The sequence below is a fragment of the Drosophila bipectinata genome, chromosome 3R, assembly GCF_030179905.1.
Source record: "Drosophila bipectinata strain 14024-0381.07 chromosome 3R, DbipHiC1v2, whole genome shotgun sequence".
Taxonomy (NCBI): Eukaryota; Metazoa; Arthropoda; class Insecta; order Diptera; family Drosophilidae; genus Drosophila; species Drosophila bipectinata.
The window spans coordinates 12,789,790-12,811,275 of record NC_091739.1 but is presented as its reverse complement, the minus strand read 5'-3'; the positions used below and the strand labels follow the sequence as shown (position 1 = coordinate 12,811,275).

Genomic DNA, 21,486 nt, shown 5'->3' with positions numbered 1-21,486 from the left:
TTGAGCTACCTGTCTCCGATGAAAAATCGTAATCGATCGCTTATAAATTTTAAAAATTGAACGTGCTTAGAAAACATTTATTAAAGTCTAGGAATATTTCTTGAAAACTTTTTTGTTTTGTGATAAAATTATAAAAATGTTTTACCAAATTTCAAATAATAACAGACAGTTTAAATGGTCAGTGTTGTAAATTAGCATATAACTTATCGATAAGTTGCGGTACGAGTTGGCAGTTCCGCCCAAGCCGACAACAAACAAAACAAAGCAAAAAAGAAAAACAGCTAGCATTCTGTGAATTACGCATTGTTGCGACTCATAAATGGATCACCAAGCAACAGGCGGAGGGGCTGTGCACCCGGGCGTATCTCCCGTGCACCTACAGGACACCGACCAACTGCTCGATCCTGTACTGTTCTCAAACGACAATGGAAGTTTCAAGCTAAAAACAGTGCCTGCATTTAGGTGAGGCTATGCGGGAAACGGTCTAAAATGGGAAAAGGGGATTAAAAGGGGAGAAGAGGCTCCACCGGCGGAGGCCATGAATCATCCATTGTTTTTAATATATCTTTGAAATTTATGACACATTTCATGAGCTACTGGCGTACTTAGATAAAACTTTAAACCATTTGAAGATGCAGAAAAGTTTTTATTTTATAGTTGTTTTAATTTTTCAAATTCAATGCAAATCTTTAATATACTCTGGTTTTTCCACATAGCCTGCATTTGCTGATCTCCACGACTATCTCAATTGTTGGCATCGTACTGGCAGCCTCGTATCCGGCAGAGAAACGCTGCGATGCGTACTTCATAATGCTCTACTTACGGGCTACCTTCTGGGTCATCACATTTGTAAGCTATCAATGGCATTCAGACTATCTCATCTCCGACCTGCCCCAATGACGATTTATTTTCATTTTTAGCTCTTCGACCACTTTGTGAAGAAACAGCACGACAATCTGCGCATGAATGGCTATCACGATTTCCATCGCGAAACGAACATGCAGAAGGGCATTCCACTGCAACTGGTATCTCTGTGGAACTCTGCTCTTTTAGCCGTCCAAGCGCTCATCCATCATTATTATGGCGAGAACTTCTGGGAACATTGCGCCGCAGGATGGCTCTCACCGGTTAGCTATGTGACTGCATTTACTGTGGCTGAGAACCTGGTTCTTACAGTTACTCACTCATGTTATATAGGTAAGAACTTGCAACTAAAATTGCAAAACTTTTATTGAAATTAAGTTAAAAGCATTCCAGTGAAGTTTAGTCATATGGGATGAGAATCCAATCAAAATGATTAGTCATTACTCAAAATTCTTCACTCTTTATCTTCAAATAATGAATTCTGTTTAAGTTTACAACTAAGCTTATTAATATATGTATTAATATGTACTTTCATTTCAGACAAAGTGCGTAAATTTAACAACGCAAAGCTTGTCCCGGATGTTCTTCGCGGCACAGATCGTGCCGGCGGTTCTTTGGGTCTCATGCAACCCGGAGGCGACACCACTGAGCTGCTGGAGAAGCAGGCCGACCTTATTGCCTACCTGCGTGACCATACGCACAAGCTCAACCAGAAACTGCATCAAATGCAGACCAATGTCCGACCAGTGCGGGCTCCGCAAATTCCTTAAAGACCCCTCATATATCCTATATATAATATATCTACGTACTATCATATTTTTACAATCGGTTCTCTTTTTATTTTTGATTTATTCACAATTACGACGAAGAAATATTCTTCAAAAATAATCAATTCCATACACAATTGGTAACTGGACAAAAAAATGTAAAATCCAACTGTAAATACAGAGAACGACATACTTAATCAACGATAAAAGATTAAGTTGCAATGTATAATAAAAACAAGTGTGTGTAAAATTGTTAAATTAAAATCGATTTACAACTAGAATGAGCTCTTCACTGTCAATTAACCATATGTTTGGGAATTTCCAGAATTTCTAGATTATTATCTTTCGAAGACGTCACTATCTGAAAAGTAAAAAAAAATTTTAGTTTATTTTAAAATCATTTTGGTTATTTGTGGACTTACTTTGTCGCCTGCAACGATTAGGGATAAAATTAAACGCCCAGCCCCTTTAAAGCTTCCCACTCCTTTTCCAGCAACTTTGTCCAGGACGTAAATAAAGCCATCATAGCATCCAACCAACAAATAACGATCCTCGTAGGAGGCTATGGACACAGCACCGTTGCCACATTTGAACTTGCCTGTCAAGATACCTGTCTAAAAAGGTATACAAATTTAGTAATTTCGGGTATTATATTAGTTAGTAACGTTAGTTAAGTACTTACAACAAACTCAAATTGAAAAATCTCGTTTTTCTGCGTGCCGCAGTAGAGGTAATTATCATCCAAAAGGATACTGTACACATTTAGACCCTCAGGAATTTCAAATTGTCGCAGAAGCAAACCGCTGCCAGCATCGTGCATGAGGACAAAGTTCCCTTTGCACCCAATCAAAAGTATTTTGCGGATACCCTCCTTTGTGGCTTTCACTGCGATTATCGATTGGCCGGTGGAAAGCAAAGGATTGTCTATAATTTTATTGGTCTGAAAGTGGTACGTAAAGAAAGTAATATTTAATCAAAATTAGCAAAGGTGTAGCACGAAATAAAAATACATTTTTATTAAAAAAATTAAATTAATTTATAAAAAGAGTCCTTTGGAGATGCGGGGTATCGATCCCCGTACCTCTCACATGCTAAGCGAGCGCTCTACCATCTGAGCTACATCCCCGTCGTGATTTGACCATTTTTATTGGCCTTTACAATCTTTTCGACTGATAATAAGTGTCTTGGCTTCCGAAACTAACCGGCTAACTGGCTCATTTAAATTCCAAAAGTGCATTGTCATGAGTTTTACGTTTACGAACTTAAAGCCAAAACGAAATGGTCAACAAAAGTAAAATTAATTTTAATGCGTTTATAAATAAACATAGTGTGTGTTGCGTAGATATATTATAGATACAGACAACGTAGTACATACATATATGCATTTGAGTACACTTTTAAATTCGTTTGATAAGATAAAAATGTAATCTATAAATGCTTTCACCTGGGGTAATTATAATTTAATTTTGTGGGGGAGCGATTGTGGGGCCTTTTTAAAACCGTAAGCTAACTGTTATCATTATAGAATGGGTTTTCTAATATGTCTGAAAATGATTAATCATACGCCATGTTGACATAAACTTTTAAAATCACTTAGACAATTGTTATCATGGTACCTAATAGTAATTTAAATTAAATAGACAGAGTTTAAACAGATACAGTTCAATAGCCTACGAAAACAACAAAAAATTGTCTACAAAACAAAAAATTCTCTTAAATAAACTGAAGAATTGGCATATAGTGCGTATGAGTGATATTGACAGGAATCAACAATATCTTTATATCATTTTTTAACTTAAATAAAAATTATTCTAAAATCACTAAATAGGTAATCATTTCAAAGGCTAAGAGAAAAAAAGTGAATTTATTTTGCGGCCAAAGTTTGTCTCGTCCGTACATTATCCCAAAAAGTATGCAATATTCGGTGGAAATACCAAGTGCATCTAGTATTCGTAATTAAAAATACCAATTAATAAAACTTTTCACCCAAAACATAGTAAATATTCTAAAAAAAAGTTAATTTCAATCGAAGGAACTCTAACCAAATAGAGGAGGTGTCCATTCCATGAAAGATGACACCCCTAGTTCTGCACTGATAAAATGTACAGAAAGTGGGAGGAGATGAAGAAATGTAGTGCACTTTTATGTACCGTTATGTTCTTAGCTATTCGACAAGATGGCGGAGCAGAAAGAAATAAAAAATACAAATAAATCGCTTTTGGGATATTAAATGCCGGCGCAGCGGGAGTGGCAGTGGGAATGTGTTTATTTAGTGGTTGTGGGCTGCAGGTTGCAACCCAGGATACAGGCCTGCAGGCTGCCGGGTATCTTCATTGCCACACCCACCCATCTATGTATGCAATTTGCCACAGAGAACAACAATAGAAAATGCCATATAAACACGAAAAAGAGTTACAGTTACTTACGGGCCACATAACGGTAAAAACAACCAACCCGATTTGGCCAAAGCAGCCAATGAGAAAACGGTACGAGCGCACCAACACTCCGGCTCACTAAAACACACCAACACAACCCATAGACAAGGCGTCAGTTTCCAGAAACACAACACAACAAAACAGGAGCCAACCAGCAAGAAAAGCCCACGCCACAACAACAACAAAAACAGGACCTGGCCAAAAGAGCGAGAGTGCGAGAGAGAGAGAGAGAGCGCACGCGAGAAAGGAAGAAGCAACAGGCACAAGGACAATTCCAACTGCAGCTCCTTGGAAGGCTCTCCTACTTGCAGCCAGCCGAGCGCCAAAAAGAGAGGCCAGGAGAGACAAGCTGAGAAGAGCGCAGCCTCGCCAAAAAGTCGGAGCGCAAGAACGAGAGCTTCGTCGTGTGGGGGAGGTGACTCGGCGGCTTCTATTTTATTTAAAATTGTTTTGGGTAAATAGCATATAAACATTTTATTTGCTGCTGCCAAAAAAAAAAACTAACGAATGGCAGTAACTATTATATGCATCTAACGGTGAACTGCAGGCGCAAGTCATGCGCAGTGCAGTGTGGGAGAGGGAGAGTGAGTGCCGGCAAAATATACTGTTAACTAAACAGGCACACATAAAAACTTAAATAAACAACAATAGAGAGCTTTTGGAGAGGGGAGGAGCAGAAAAGGAATATCCTTTTCTTCGGAAATGAGTGCGCGAGCGAGATAGCATGCTGGCACTGCAAATGCAGTTTGCTGTTGTTTGTTGCAACTAACCCCCAGGCTCACTGCTATGTACGAGGGCTATATACTCCTAGCCGATTTCGTCGACCAAACAACGTGCAGCAAACAGGGCAAAAATAAAACACAAAACAGCAGCCAAAGCAAAATATCAAGCAATAGCAGCAAGGCAGCTACTAGCCGGGCAAAAACTGCAATACCCAGCAACGCCCTCTATGTGCACCGTTAAGTGTCTACGTGCTAAGTGTGGGGCGTGGCATCTTCGCATATTTACCAACTACCCGAAAGCTCCAGACTGCACCTACCAAGGATGCTGAAATAGATGCCTCCTACGATATTTTGGGGCTATTGGGGGTACAGTCGCCTGCTGGGAAAATATAGTTGCCTTCACAGCTCTAGCTCTTGACTAAAAACTGTACTCCTAATATTTTTTTATACATTTTTAACAAAAAAGGACTATAAGGCAACCATAACTTCCCAAGCAATAACTGCAGCATTGGGGGGAGTCTGAGTTATCAGCACGTCGCAGCCATAAATCGAATCTCCGCCAGAATTAAGACTTATAGCTCTCTACCACCCTCCACGCGAGATATTCTAATGAAGTATCAGCCCGGCACCAAGCTCCCTTGTACTATCATCCAATTTGTTAAATTCGCGAGAGAAAATACAAAAAAATAAATTCGATTTGATTTCCATTGTCTAGACTCTAGACATTCGTTTTTGGCTCCGCTCATTGCCAATTCGTTAACTCCTGGTGGTGTTGTTCTTGTTGTTGGCACTTGGGCAAGGTAAGGACCTCGTACCCTCGGAAGTTTGTGGCTGTCCTTTTGGCAGTCGCAGTTCAATATTTTAATTGAAATTGTTCAAGTATTTGTTTGACAGATAAATATTTAATGAGTCAAATGAAGTGGCGGGAATATATTGAGAGGCATTCGATCACTCCACATATAAATGTTCAAATTAATTACAAAAGGTATTGGTTTTAGGAAGGGGTTTTTAAGATAGATAGATAGAACATAGAACTCACCACAACATTGTATGAGAAGATTTTCCCCCAACGACTGCCAATGAAGGCAGCACCCCAAGCCACGTCAATGGATTGCAGGGGCTCTTTGAAATATGTAGTTTGCAGGACTCGTTCCAGGTTCTACAAAGTAAAAATTTTTTATTGAAAATACCATAAGATTTAAGATAACTTACATCCACTGCCGATTTCTTGAGAAAGCCATCCACAGACGTAGTGTAGAGCAGAGCCTCCTGCTCGCACAAGAACATATTCGTAATGGCTTCACTGTGTTTGGGGATCTTTCGCTCCAGTTTGTGGGTGACTAGATGGAACACATAGATATCTCCGTCTTCGGATGCGGCTATCGCGTACTTTTTGTATATCCTTATCTGGGTGATGGGACTAGTGATGTCGTGTAGCTTGCCCTTTGGTATGTTTCCTATTTTTAAATTGTTTATACGAGGGTTTGGTCTCGGATAGTTGGCAGTTGGCGGAGGATTATATAGATTGGGTCTCTCAAAGGATAGACGATGAATGGGTTCAGGTGGAGGTGGAGGCGGTGGAAGAGGTGGTATGATCGCCAGTGGCGGTTGGGCGACATTAGAAGCTCCATTGGCTTTTGGCTTCTTAGCTCGAGATTGCTTGGACTTGGTAGTGGGCAAATTATCCACTGTTTTCTTCGGGCTTGACTCTTCCAGTCTTCCTTTGATATTGGGTTCATCCGGAGGTTGAGGTTCTTTCGATTTCCCTGGCTGGTTTTTCTTAGCCTCTTCAGGAATCTCCTTCGAAGATTTAGCTTTCAATTCTTTCGCTTTGGACTTGGATATCCTTTTCATTTGTACTTTACGAACTCTGATGGGTTTTTGAGTTTGGCTCCTAGTTCGTCTGGCGATTGCACTTCTGGCCGTCAGTCTCTTAGGTGGTTTACGTTTCGAGGGCCTCGGTGGTGAGTGTGGTGGGATTTCTGGAGCTGGAGGCGCTTCCATCGGCGGTCTGCTCCTTGCAAGGATGGAATTCAGTAGCATAGACCTGCGAGTTTGTAGTTCCAAGCTGAGCAACTCCAGGTCTGACCTTTCCTTCTGAAACTTCATAATCATTTCATCCAGAAAGGTGCGGCGATTCTGGTTCTCCAGCAAGCGACGATCAATCTCATTTATTTGACCCACTTGGTCGGAGAGGTCCATAGAATCGATTGTAGCACCAGGCTGAGGATAACCAAAGCTAGCAGGAGTGTTAGAAGCAATGCGATGAAGGCTAGAATCCGTGGCCAAAAATGGCAGACCTACGGGGTAAGGCGTAATACTTGGGTGGATGGATGGAAAGCCAGGATTTAGGATAGGAACCAAAGGAGGAGGGCTGCTACGAGGGTTTAATGCAGAAGTAATCCTATATTCTGGTGAATTATTGATATGTGATGCCTTCCCGGTTTCCTTGGCTTCTGATTCTGGCCTTCTAGAGAGGTTCTCCTGGTTGTTCTCTCCCTGTCCCCGTAGACGCTGTTTCTGCATATTGATGACATTCACAATCTCTCCTATAAGGAACTCCATAGCCAGTTGGTTGTCAGCTGCCTTCAGATTTTTCTGGATCTTGGCCACCTCGATCTTGCTGAATGTGCGGCTATTGTGCTCCGAGCTGGTCACGACGCAGGATATGAAGTGGAGTCGGCTTTGTAAGCTAGTAGAGTGTTTGCGACTATAACTCTCCGAAAGAGACTCGCGAAGATTAGGTAGAATTAGCTTTTCAAAACTATCTACCACGTTATCCGCCATGCTTTGTAGTTTTAGTTTTAGCCGATTTTTCTCATATTCTGTGATACCTTGCGGGTCAGTAGATACGTTTTCGTCATAGTTAATGTGACTTTCTATTACTTCATCTTCGGGCTTATCCAACTCCATGCCAGCTTCAGAGTTATCTTGTGAACTTGCCGGTGGGGTTGGTTCTCGTAATTCCGCAAACTCACTTTCCACTATCTCACCTTCGGACTCATCCACCTCCATGTCAACGGCTTCTACTACATCATCGTCTGAGCTCAGAAGATCCACGAGGTCTTCCGGCATTCTAACTTCGATTATAGGGGAGCTACTAGACTCCCTTTTACAGCTCATATGAGAATGTTGAACATCGCTGAGAAACATATGGTCGCTGATGGAATTTAAAGACGTTTCTGGACTTGTCTCGACTATTTCAATGATTTCTTGAGAGTTCTGAGTTGGCAATAGGCTGGTTGATTGAGTCAGTTGGCTTTCAACAAAAGAACTATTAGAAACCAACCCACACCCTGGAGTTGGCAGCAATGGAAGCCGTCGTTTTTCGGCAATTACCTCAGCTACTTTGGAGGACTTTGGATGTTTTCTGGATGTTTCCAAGCCTAAGATGTTTTCTGGAAGATCCTTATTTGGACTCATGGGTTGCGAGTCTTTTTCACATATATGACCTCTCCCGATAGACGTTGACGCTGCATTAATTAAGGGCTTTTCATCCTTCTTTTCTGTTATCCCAAGATCCTTGGCTTTAGATATGGCAATATTTTGATCATTTTGCTCTTTTATTGTTTTAGAAGTTTCCACTATTTTATTTTGGTCGGTATCTTCTTTCTCTATATTTAGGCCTTTATTGTGATCCTTGAGAAGTTTTGTAGACACTTGGGAAGATTTAATAGGTTCAGACTGATTTGTGGTCTTATTACTGAAACCTTTAACATTTGTATCGTTGATAAGATCCTTTGAGCTCTTCTGACTTTCATCCTTTCCAGCATCTAAAGGACTAACAACCTCTTCAGCAGTTTTTTCAGATATAATTTTTGTACAAATTTCTTTTAACTCTGCCACCTTTTGGATTTCTCTGCTTGACTTGACCACTTTATGATTTTCTGATATGTTTATGCCAAAACATTTTTCGATCTCCTGCAAAAGCTGCTCTGGCAACTTAATGGCGTCTACGATTTCATCTTCTACGAGGTCCTTGACAGGATTGTCTTTGGGCTGGTCCAGCTCAATGGCTCTAAGCTGTCGCCGGATTTCATCTCGTAAACGTCTTCGGGCCTGGAGCTTCAAGTGCTCGTCGTAGACCGTATCGCTATTGTTGATTATATACTTGAGGCTCTCCTTGTCCAACCTGGCTATGCGTTCATTGATGCTGACCTCCTGCTCACTCCTCGAAGGATGGATGGCGCTCTGATGGCAGCTCACAGTTCGTCGGCGGTTTTTCAAATTGGGCTTGATGGCCTGGCGACTGGGACTGGCAATGGCAGGAGCAGGTGATGTTGGAGTTTGACGATCGGGTTGTCCCCGATTTAAGCTCTTCTCCTTGGTGACGGCTAGGATCTCTTGTTTTAAAAGCTCGGTTAAAGGACGAACCTGAATTTTCGAAGTTGGCTTAGTTGGGGGACTACTCCCACTGGTCAGATTATGATTTTGATCGTTGGGCTTATGGCTAGAAGGCTTTTCAACTGGGCTTGTGTTTTTCTTCTCAGCCTTAGAAGCTCGTGTGGGTGTACTGCCTGACTTGGAGGCTTTCTCCAACCTTTCTGCTTTCTCCAAAACCGCACTCTGCTCTTTAAGAGCAGCGTTACTAGACTCTGGTTCGGAAATATCCTTGCTTCTATCCAGAACCGGAACACTATCAGCTTTAGAAGCCTTATTGTTTTCACTTGGTTCTTGTCTATGACTGTTTTGCCGATGAAAGTTAATCTCATTTCTTAAAGAATCCCTATGATAGTTATCTTCGCTTTGCCTGAGGTTATAGCGCTGTTCCCTGTACCGATTATCCCTATATTTGCTGGGACTCCTTTCATTTTTTGAATTACTGGAATAATGGTAATCAGTTCTCTTTGGATAGTCTCTCTCCTGGCGATCTGGGTGTGAATTGTGATTATAATTATCGTTATAATCATCGTATTGTTCACGGTTTCGGTAGTTCGATTTATAGTTTCGTTGGTAAGGAGAATTCCGCTCAAAATACCTATTGTTCCACTGAAATTTTGTACTAAATTGTAATACTGAAAGAAACTATGTGTTCTTGGACTTACCCCTCTGTACGAACCACTGAAAAACAAGAAAAAAAGAAGAATTGTAATTTCTTTGCTAATTAATAAAGATTATATGCGGTACAGAAATATAACTAGGCTGAGCCACCGAAAAAGGTGAAAAGTTTTACAAACAATAAAGGAATAATTAATGTAATCAAGAAACGTGCTCCAAGTTCCTTTGCAACTTTGTGGCACGTAAGACCAAGCCGTGAAATGAAAGAAGGCTGCTGCATTAATTTAACAGATTTAAAATTTATAACCACAGAACCTCTGACCCCATCCGCAGTCCACAACGGTTTTATTTTTCCTTCAGCTATTTGTGTATGCAAAGGTGCGAATTTCCTTTGTTTTATTTTTTTCCCCTCGCAAAAATCTCGTTAAGAAATGCTAAAATATACGACCACAAATTTTAGCAGTTGGCTTTTTTGTTAATGTCATTTGTAACATGAACTAATTAAAAATTTAAAAGTAAGAAAGTTGGACTATGAGGAGTCTTTGAAACTTTGAATTTAATTTGAGGAGCTATGGGTCTTTTTAGATTTAATCGTTTTACTGAAACTCCTGGAATAAAGACATCTTCTTCAGAAGAACCCAAGGTGTAAGTACATTTTCATTGAAAGTAGGACCCCCACATTCAGCTTGATATGTTTTGGGCTTTAATTAAAACCAAACAAAACAGCACGCTTCTTGTCAACGCCAAAACAAAGAGTAAAAGTTGAAAATTACCTCAAGCTGTTGCACACGAGCAGGGAAGCCGTATCCGAAGAACCCTTCAAGTCATCCCACTAATTGTTAAAGCTCCTTCCCCCCCAGATTGTTGTTTATCGGAGGAAACATTGTGAAAACATGTGGGGAGCGTGGCTTCGCTTAAAAACACATTACAAGTACAAGACAATTAGTTTGTCTCATACAACGGGGAGAAGGGGATGGGATTTCCCCCCCCAAAAAGACAAATTTTGTTTCCACTGGCAAGAGTTAAACGTTTTCATATTTATGAGGCTCGTAAAACTCAATGATATACAAAATTAATGACAAAAACGTAGCAAGTGGCACTTCTCTCTGGCGAATCGTAAAAGAAATGCTACCTCAGAAACTTTTCTTCGCATTTACCTGCCAGCGGAACGAAATCAAGAAAGTCGGGGACTCCGGGGCAGGGACTACAGCCAAAGTTATTCAGGCGTCTTGTAATTTTAATTTCAAGACAGTCTGTGTCTTTTTAGTTGCTGCCTCAACGAAGTATTTGAGTTTGGGTTACAACTCATTCCAAGTCCACTTCTTTTTCTGTTTTTTAGCCTGTCTATCTCCGAGTGTCACGTACAATTTTTGTTCCTTTTTTAATTGACTTTGCCTGGGAAAAGTTTATTAGTTGAGGGCGACTTTTTAGCTTGATTTGAGCAGTAGGTGCTTTCTTGCAAACGTGCATTATTCCTGCTCATTAGAAAGGACTTGTCACATACGCCACCGTGACTTTGGGGGACTTTTTCCGTTTCCGGTTCCCGATAAGGCACCTCTTTATTGTTGTTTGCTTAGGGTTTCGCTTGTAAGACGGGCCAGGACATCACGGAGTGGCATCCTTTTTCACTCATCACTGCATAAATTTTGCAAAGTTTATTTTTTCTTTCCGCTATGCGTTATGAATATTAATTCGGCTGGAAATTCGTAGTAGGTTTGAAGAAGGATGGTAAGATTTTTTATTTTTTGGGGGTCTCTTCGATGCACTGGGTTTTCTCACTCGTGTTGGAAAAATAGGTACAAAAATAGGTCTGGAAAATAATGGAGTCAATTCCGCAAATGGAATTTGGCTTCAAATAGACCCCTTCTCTTGGACTACGCCACTGTTGGGGCTTAAAGAGTGGACATTTGGCTTTCAAACGCCACACCCAAGCTAGCGCTAAGCTGCAAACCAGTTCAGACCTGGCCCACGAAACTGTAACCAGGTCATTAAATGACTTGCATACCAATTTATATAAACTACTGGTAATTGTCCAGAGGTAAGTGAACCAAGCTATTGATATTTCACCGTTATTCAATGAAAACCAAGAAGGGGATGTAGCTCAGATGGTAGAGCGCTCGCTTAGCATGTGAGAGGTACGGGGATCGATACCCCGCATCTCCAGAATGATATATTTTTTATTTTTTACAAAACAAAACTGCAAACCTGACAATAAAGCACTTAAAACAATTAAAAATATGGAAATAAATACATAAATATCCCAACGACATGAAAGTTTCAATGGCTTAACTAGCTTAGTAAGCTGTCAAGGAAGCGGAAAAGTTAGTCCTTCTATAAAGTGGAAAAACAAAGCCATGCTGGGGACAAACGAAAAAAAATTAAACAAAAGCCTTTGCCTCATAAATAGCACATCATGTATCATTTACAACACCAGTCCTGGCTACCTTGGCTGCCTGGGGCGTCCTGGGACCGTGTTTTCCGCCCTCTGGAGTCCCCAGCTCCTGTCAATTCCGCATTCCGACTGTGCTGACTGTTCTGACTGCTGTGGCTGTCTGGTTAATTGCTGCCAAAGTTCTCTACGATGCAGGCAAGTAAACAAACATTGGCATATTGTGCTGATTTATGTGCGACAATGTGTTGTGTGCAGTCTTCAGCCTTTGGGATACACTTGGAAAACAGGTGATGAACTAATGGGGGTTTATAGATGCAATTTAAGGTAAAATAATTATGAAACTAAGCATTTTTAATAGAGAGTCTTAAAAAGTACCGTTTCCAGCTGGTTGGTGCTACCATCTCTTCATAAAAATGAAATTTCTTCAAGTGTTAAGATGTGATGAGGGCGCAAATCAAATTACGCATCTTGATTGTCGACATGGGGGCGGCATTTGAGGGATGCAAGCATCCGAGTATGGGGCCGTGGATAATTCTCGCTATCCATCTACAAAGCAACCTTTGAATATTCATTAGTGGCAACTTCTTCCTCAACATAAGCCCCAGAATGTAAAAGACAAAACTGCCGACGTCTGCATATTTTTCTCAGAACAACAAAAAAAAAGGAAGTAATCCAATTGGAGATGCGGGGTATCGATCCCCGTACCTCTCACATGCTAAGCGAGCGCTCTACCATCTGAGCTACATCCCCTTCTGCATTAAAGGCGGCCCAAGTGGCCCAAAAAGGTGTTGGCCAAAGTGCAAGACAAGCTAAATTAAGGTTTGGCCAAAAGCAAGTTGTGGTCAGCAATTGCGGAGCTTTGGTATTTAATTGGACTCTGTCTTTTGGCAAAGTTACAGCCAAGATAGGTGCAGCGGAAAATGGGTTTAAAAGTTGGATAAGCCACTTTTATTTTCAGACTAGCTCTAGATTTGGTAGTTTTTTAAGATAATATAATATTTTATAGCCTCTTAATCCTTGCCATTTATTTTTCATCTAATCAATACTTCAAGGAAACAAAACCATTTAAAAATTTCTTACTGTTTCCCGGAAAAGTTTTTGAAGCTTCCCGCATAATCAACTCTGACTGGATTTTTGCAAGGACGATGCCTCCATGAAACGGCAAAAGTAAGGAATAACAAACAAACAATAAAATATTGAGCACATTAATGTTTAGTCAGACGTAAAATTACTTTTAAGTCTACTTCTAGCTTCGGGCCGGGGACTCTTCTCAGCTACTTGGCAAATTCAGAGACAATGCCAGTGGGATTGGGCCATAAAGACGTTAGATAAACGTTAGATGCATATTTATGATTTGACACTCCAGCAACTTCAGGGATTGGGATCCTTGGTCTGGCTGTCATTTTTCCATAATACTCAATAATGAGAGATTTTTCACTTTTGGCACATTGAAAAATATTAAAAATTGTGGGAGGATGTTGATGCCGGTGGCGCAACAATAATAAAAGTTTATTCCAGTACTTGGGATTTAATTAAGAAAAAAAAAGGACACTTGGCAAACTTTTCAATTGCCAGATGCGACGAAGGCGTCTCTCCTAATCGGATTTGCCAAAGATATTTTTTATGATTATTTCCGAGTTTCAAAAATTGTTTACGTTAATTAGACCGAAGCTGTGAAGAGTGACAGCAGAAGCGGGGAAATTCAATGGGGGAGTTTTAGTTGATTGGAAATTGTTTAGGAATAAAATGATGGCATTGAAAACGAAGATTACTATCGAATTTGAAGGTATTTGATTTTTTATTTATTTTTATCTATTTAAGTTAAGCTCACCTGATTGTTTTATAAATTCAAATTAAATCTAGTTCACTTGTTCACTTTCTATTAATGCCATATACTACATGCAGAGTTAAGTTGTTAACTAGATAATTCTACTAGGTTATTCTTTACCGATTAATAAACTCAATCTCACTCTACTTATCAAACAATTCTATTGTGAACCACCCACAAAAGTTAACTCAATCATAATAATTGGCGTTAATCGCCTGTATGGCCTGCTGCTATCATATCAACCACTCCAAGTGTCACTTAATTGTTTATGAATTGCTCTCCCTGTTCGCCGCCATATGCGTAGGTGAGCGTGTGTGTGTGAGTGAAATATAAATCAGCCTGTGGTTAGGCAATGTTTTTTTTCGATGTTCATGTTTGTGAGGATGTCAGAGTGGAAACGGAAGTGGGTGTGTGGCGGTTATGAGGTTTTAGACATTTTGTTGTCGTTTGGCGTTTTTTCAGAGTTATTAGATTTAATATTTTTGTTTTTGATAATGATTTCTTTAAGAAAATAAAATAATTCTAGAACATCATTTCTTTTAGGGAAGCTAAAATATTATAAACTATTTTTTATAAGAAATTCATTGTCATATTTTCCTATTTTGATGTTGCATCAACCACTATATAATATGCAATGCTGCTGCTGTAGATTTAGTTTTTAATGCCGATGCCGATGACCGGTAAGACAATAACACACAACACTACACAACACAACACTGCCAAGCATTCGAATAGGAACAGCAATTGCAGTACATAACCGGCAACAACACAACAAAATGGGAGGCAGCACTAACACATACCCAGGATGCAGCGAACGAGCGAAGAGCCGAGGATCATAACGGTACATAACACGAAGTCACGGCACGAGAGCTGCAGCAAAACAAAACACAGCACAAAACAATGCAAAATACAGCAACAACAACAGCAAACTAAATACGATGCAGCAGGAGGTGGGAAATGGGGGCAACCATCCAAGCCCCCCATCCGACCCCCTTTAACCGCCGGCAGAGCGAACGACGAACGAGCGAGCTGGAAAGACCGAGTGCGACTAACAGTAAACAGGCCGAGGACTCAAAGTTCACCGTTGGCCTCCCCCCAGAGTGTCGGCACGGAGCCGGGTGCCGAGGCCGCCGTGGAGCTCGAACCATCCACACGCATGCGTTCCACGGATATATTTTCCATCAAACCAATTGTTGGTTTTAATAGTTTTTGTTTATAAAATATATTATTTTTAAAGCGATGCAATATTAATTATAGTTTTTATTTTATTGTTTATTTAACACTAATATTATTATATTTTTAAGATCTTATCTTATTTATTTGAAAGGCCTCTAATAAAAAATAATTGCATTTTTTAAACTAGAACTATGCACTTTAGACCCAAATCCCAAGAATCCTTGTCAGGAGAGCTTTGCATCTCACGAATACCCCCCTTTGAGAATTGGGAGGGAAGGTGGCAATGAGAGAAAGAGCTAGAACGAACCCTTGCAGATGAGAGGGAGAGTTTGGAGCAATAAAATAAAATACAAGCAAAACAACATAAAACCCAACAACAACAGTAATAATAACAACAACTGAAACTGCAGCAACAGCACGTGCAATTAATGGCGCTCGCTCTCTATCTCCCTCGCTCGCTCTATCTTTCTTGGCCTCCCTCCCCCACTTCCATCGTCCTTGTCGGCGTTGCAATCCAGTTGCCTCTCTGGTTGGCTGTTGCATATTTCTCGGCGCTCGCGCTGGTGTGAGTGTGTTGGCATTTTTGTTTGGTAAACTGCATATAAAACAATACAATAAGCAAGACATCTACAGTGGCGGGGGACCTTTACATACGGATATGTATGAATGAAATTCGGCGCATGCTATTTGCGGGCCTTCCTATAAAAGTCAGTTAGGCCATGTGCTCGGGCTCAGTTGGGTATCAACTACCAGAGTCCGGACTTCGAGTTTTACTCCATCTACCAAGAAGTTTGTTGCTAAAAAAAGCGCAAAAATAGACAACGAAGTTCAGGCCAGAAAAGTTTTAATCGAACCAAGACAGATTTCATTGAGGTTCGCAGCCTTCCAACAGCGACGGCAATTGGGTACGCCCAATATTCTGGACGCGAGTGTGAGCCCCGGGCTTACACAGGTGAGTATACGATAAGAGTGTGGTGAATAATAAAAACTCAAATGATCTTATAAGGAAACTTCCTAAAACAAGAAGAATATACTAAAAATGTTTATATAAAATTAATAGAAGTGTGGTGACAAATTTTAAGTTTATGAATATCATTCAAAAGAAATATATATGATTAAAAAGTGAATAAAAATGGAGTGTTTTTGAAAAAATTCGTAAAAGATACACCTTTATCTTTTCAGAAACCAATAATCAAAACCTATTACTATTCTTCAGTGACAGGGCTATCAAAAGTCCGTTCAACCAGTGACTACACTCCATCACCAGTCAGTTCGCTCAGTCGAATCTACTGTAAGTAAAGAACCATGGGTACGCCGAATATACTGCAGGTCTCAAGACCTCGACTTCAAGGATACAAAAATGATCTCTTAAAACGGTACAAAACAACTAAATCGAGCCCGAAACGGGCAATATATCAAACCATAGATAAATAATGTCATAACCACCTATTTATAAAAATCCAAACGATCAATATGTAACCAATTCTAGGGCCACTATGTATGCCAATAGTCAATGTATTAGCCATATCTATCAGAATTTAGAGAACCTTACTTAAACCATCACAAAATAGGGACAATGCATCTAAATAGGCAATTTAGTATATAAGTTAATCTAAAATTAAATAACATTCACTGTAAGACTCCGAATCCGAACTATAGGGATCAAAGCAAGACAACCTATTCAATTCGTTCGATTCTATAATTTTTGATATATCCCCCTGCAAGAGCTAAACATTGGTATGATCCGTTTGATCCGGGGTTGTGCTCCGCTATCTATTGTCGATTCCAACAAAATTATCCGGGTCAATGCATATGGGTGTCTGAATTTTAATGAACGCGTTCGCGAAGAAATCAATCCAAATGGAGGTCTGGGTCCGGACCCTAGCCGTAATCGGGTTCTACGAGCCGTACGTCATGCGGCTGTCGCCCCTCGCGTCGGTTGGGCGGGTGGTGGGTAACGATTTACTGTTACACGATGGGATGCGTTCGCAAAAAAACAAATGGCGGTATAAATGGAGTCTTTCTGGTATTATTTCCTATTTCCTATTTCCTATAATTGCATGCTGCATGTTTTTGTTGTCTTTGAAGATGTCTGTCTTAACTTAATCTTAAACTTTATTCATACTAAGATATTTTGTTTTATTTTTTCTTTAAAAATAGTCTTATTATTTACTGTCTATTTCCATCAATTTATTAACTCTTTTACTAACCTTTATATTAAAATTAAGCTTATTTTTCACTGCCTTCCACAGATATAATTTTTTATACTTTTTTTATGCTAAGCTATTATTTCTCCTGGAGTCAAAATGCAAAAGTATTTTTTCCTTCAGCCTGCGGACAAACCTTGTTAACGCCTTTGGCACTGGCAACGGCGTCCACCCAAGAAATGCATATTAAGTCAAGTGTTAATAATGTGGCTGTCTCGGGGGGATCTACCCATTTTCAGGCCGAGTCCTTACAGTCCGACATTTGGTGAGCCGGGAAAGGTGCAAGCGTGCGTTAAGCCAAGGAACTCACGCAAGGCAAACAAATACGGGGAAATACAAACAAATGGCGCAAAGGGATAATACAAAAATAAGAAAAAAAAAGGGAAAAGTTAAGAAAAATAAAGAAAAACTTGCCTGTAACGGCGGTCGGGCATCCTGGGTTGCGAATTATATTGCATTGACTTCCTCGGCCTGTGGATGTGAGAAAAAACATAAATAAAAAATTAAAATAAAAAAAAAGAAAAGAAAAACGAAATGCATAACTAAACAGGAGTAGAGGGCACAAGTTGGGGACTGCTGTTAATTTTGTTATTCAAAACGTTCCCTTCCCCATGTCCCCTTCAAGTCCGAGATTTCAAGACAGTTGCGACGTTTATTTATTTCCGCATTTCTAAGGTCCTTTCTTTAATTCCGGATTCGTTGTCTTGGGTTTTCTTTTGTTGTGGGACTGTTGAGGGAGTGGGAAAGTTGATTTTTATGCTCAGGGCCTGCATTTGAGTTGATAATGAAGGCAGACATTATAAATACACCCCCACCTCTTCAAATACCGCACATTTTAATTTAGTGGTCTATAATTAAAAGTGATGCATTGGGTGGATGCCTACTGCCCCTGGTTTAAAGCCAGGTGGCCAATTTGCACACAATAAAAAGCGTAAAAAGGAAAGTCACTGTCAATGGCAATCCCGCAGATACAATATACTTTCGTACGTCACGTAGTTTCAGCGTCAATTGCCCAGTTCGGTGATTTTGGTGGCAGGGAAGGGATCCTGAACATTGAACGCACTCACACGGAAATTTCAATGACAGACATTCCCAGGTCAGAGGCGTTGGAAAAATGGGGAGCATTGTGGTTTAAAATTTTTTTTTTTTTAAATTTTCCTTTTTGAATGATTTTTTTGGATTTTTTTTTTGGAAGATGAAAATATCATTTTTTTTAAATTTGTTGTCTTTAGACCTCATATCCCTTAAACCTACGCTCCTGGCAAAAGAAAGGACCAAAGGTATCTCGTGAATGGCTATCCGCAGGCCGTTGGCCACCCACTTGAAAATTTATGTGTTAATTTTAAGGTGCCCGAAGGGAAAAAGCAAAAACATCATGGGAGTTGGAGAACTTAAGGAGGATACTTTTTATTTTTTGTATTGGCCAGCATTTTTCACAAAGTTTTTCCAGGTGCTGCCAGGGTCAGGCGCCTTTGGTGGCTAATAAATGAGCTAATAATAAGTGAAATGTGCTTTTGAGTGACCCTAAACAATTGCTCCGAAGGGGAAGTGGTAGTTGGGAAAAGCGGAAAGCTTGGGGAAAGCGGAAAGGGCCTAGTCCGTGGAAATTGCTCTGAAATTGAGGTTGGGTAGCTGAAAAATGCGCCAAAGTGTCGAAAATTCCGTTGGTGACATGAAAAGATTTGTTTATAATTAATTTTTACCTTTTTTTTTTTACTTTTTTGTTAAGAATGAAAAATGTGAACGAAAAAAAAACATGTGACGCTGAAGCATATTAATTAGTTTAATTCCTTTGGTCAGAACCTTTCCATTTCCTTTGCAGTTTTTTTGTTTAAAAATGGATTTTTTTAATAGGAGACATTGAAATACCCTTTTGAATCTTTAACTTGATTTCGACATTTATGAGTAGCCAATATAGACAGCCTCAGTGAAGAAAGGATATATCGACAAGAGGCCAAATAACAAAAGGCAACAGCAGCCAAAACCACAAAAGACAAGTGTTGATGTGTCGAAGGGAAAAACAACAGCTAAAAAAACGACTGAGAAAAACAGTAGCAGAAAAATGTGAGAAAAAAAAGGGGGGAAAAAATTTGTATCCGCTTGTTGAAAATTCCAATCAATTTTTGTTGTTCTTGAGGACGATGAGGGCGACTCATTTGCCGGAAAATTGAGTAGACATGCATATCCGCAGACGAACGGAAATGGTCAAGATGCAGGTTGGTACAGGCCATCAATTAGACTTTTTTTTCGATGTGGATGGCAAGCATATGGCAAGCGGCTCCTCTTTCGTGGGTCCTTTGTCTTGGCCGATGGAGTTCTGTTTGGCCTGTTTGGTTAACAAGATGAAGCTGACAGAGCCCCAGGTTATGGCTAAGGACCAACGTCATTGAGACAAGCTGGTCGGCCGGTCTAACAAACAAACAAACAAACAGTGTCTGTAACTCGAAGTCTCATACTTCGGTTTTGGCAACTTTTGCGGCCTAAATGGAATTTTGCGTTTTGCCTAACTGGCAAAAAATGTACCCAAGTAGTTGGGTGGGAAGGTCATATGACAGCCTCTTCATTCAGCGTGTTATGATATGTGGAAAAGTCTGCTGTGAATTGAAAATCGAAGTTAATATGCTCCGCAGACTGTGAAACAAATCATTTTCAAGTTGTTAGGGGAAATCGACACGTTTTTGCCATTTTATATTTATTATGAGCATTTTTTGTTCTCGTTTTTTTCTTGCCGTTTGCCACCAGATGTTGCCACAACAGTGAGGACAAGAAAACCTTATAATTTGATGATATATTATGGGAATATTTTGGATAAATGTGACTTGAAAAGCTCGCAAATTTATTATTGGATATATGTTGAAAAAAAATTTGACTAAAATGGTTAACTTTATTAAATGTTATGCACATATTCCACCATTGCCACTTGAAGTGGTCGCCCATCAGTGGCCCAGGATACAGGATACAGGCACTTGAATATGCAAAACAGTGCAAAAAATCGTTTAGGTATGCTATTTAACGAGGCGTCAGGGTAGGAAGCTAAAAAAAAGGCTCGTAAGCAACACATTATGTTTATGAGATTCTTATTCTAGGAAGCTGGGGCGCCATAAAATTAGTAAGCTCGTGAGTGTCCCGGCCTCATTATCATAACAGAGAATCTTCCAGAAAATCTGTGGATGTTGGCATTTTTGTTGGATTGCATTAAATGTCACAGAGGGATAGATATATGGAAGGTTCTGTAACCGTGAAAAGTATGCTACATTTCGTGCACTGTTTTTTTTATAAGAAGACTAGGGAAACAATTCCTTCGTTTCATAGGGCAATTTTTTCTTCCTAACCTGTCAGATGTGTGAAAGAAAAAGCTTTTACAATGATGTTAAAAATGATATAGTCTTACCAGTTGCTATTATTTTGAGATCCATCACATTGCCCTCCTCTATTGCCTCCCCGGCCTGGCCGATTCCCCGGATCTCCTTCGGCATTGCTGGGAGCTGTACCCAATAAAGGTACCTTTTCCGTTGATTGCTGTGGCCCGTTCATTATTAAAACACTTAACAATCTAATGGCATTGTTGTTGCATTGGTACGAAAATCTTTAGTTTTTTTAAGGCACGCGAATCTGATTTAGCAATTGGACCGCGTTTTCGTTTGTACTGATTGGTGCATAAGTCCGTTTGAACTCAAATCACTTTGGGTCTTGAGAGCATTTCTGACTTTTTCGCAAGGCTCTACGCCTACTTTGTTAGGCCGAAAGATTTCACAAAAATCAAAATAAATAAAACAAAATAATTCAGAACGTTTACAAACCAACCAACCTGAACAGCTGTTCTTGTTATCGATTGTGCTTGGGTAAACAGAGAGGTGGTGGTGTTGCCACCATATTTTAAAGAGAGGCGCGCATTTCGATTGAGAGAGAAGTAAATCTTATAGAAAAAGTCGTATTTTAAATCATTTTAAATAATATTTTTTCTTGAAGTTTTCATTACAAACATAAGTTTATAATTTGCCCGTAAGTTTCTTTAAAAATAAAACATTTTATACATTTATTTTTTTAAATATTTAAGCACCCATATTTAATAATAATAAAATTTCTCTCACCCCATG

The 21,486-nt window shown here is 39.8% G+C and overlaps 2 protein-coding genes and 3 non-coding genes across 5 annotated transcripts; 2 read left to right on the top strand and 3 right to left on the bottom strand.

Annotated features, from left to right (window-relative positions):
- Positions 1–104: 104 nt before the first annotated feature.
- Positions 105–1,912, top strand: LOC108129633 (transmembrane protein 192). Its single transcript, XM_017247780.3, has 4 exons — positions 105–462; positions 717–849; positions 921–1,197; positions 1,405–1,912. Exons 1-4 carry the CDS (start codon positions 320–322, stop codon positions 1,632–1,634), a joined length of 783 nt encoding a protein of 260 aa, XP_017103269.2. The 5' UTR covers positions 105–319; the 3' UTR covers positions 1,635–1,912.
- Positions 1,679–21,215, bottom strand: LOC108129630 (zinc finger protein 106). The gene is made up of 8 exons (XM_070281716.1): positions 20,781–21,215; positions 17,804–17,860; positions 9,834–9,849; positions 6,001–9,777; positions 5,828–5,947; positions 2,314–2,571; positions 2,054–2,245; positions 1,679–1,992 (listed from the first exon to the last, which is right to left on the bottom strand). The coding sequence occupies exons 1-8, from the start codon at positions 20,921–20,923 to the stop codon at positions 1,927–1,929; spliced, it is 4,629 nt and encodes a 1,542-aa protein (XP_070137817.1). The 5' UTR covers positions 20,924–21,215; the 3' UTR covers positions 1,679–1,926.
- On the bottom strand, positions 2,685–2,757 carry TRNAA-AGC (transfer RNA alanine (anticodon AGC)). Its single transcript has one exon. It is a non-coding gene; the product is annotated as a tRNA-Ala (tRNA).
- On the top strand, positions 11,877–11,949 carry TRNAA-AGC (transfer RNA alanine (anticodon AGC)). Its single transcript has one exon. It is a non-coding gene; the product is annotated as a tRNA-Ala (tRNA).
- On the bottom strand, positions 12,856–12,928 carry TRNAA-AGC (transfer RNA alanine (anticodon AGC)). The gene has a single exon. It is a non-coding gene; the product is annotated as a tRNA-Ala (tRNA).
- Positions 21,216–21,486: the final 271 nt, after the last annotated feature.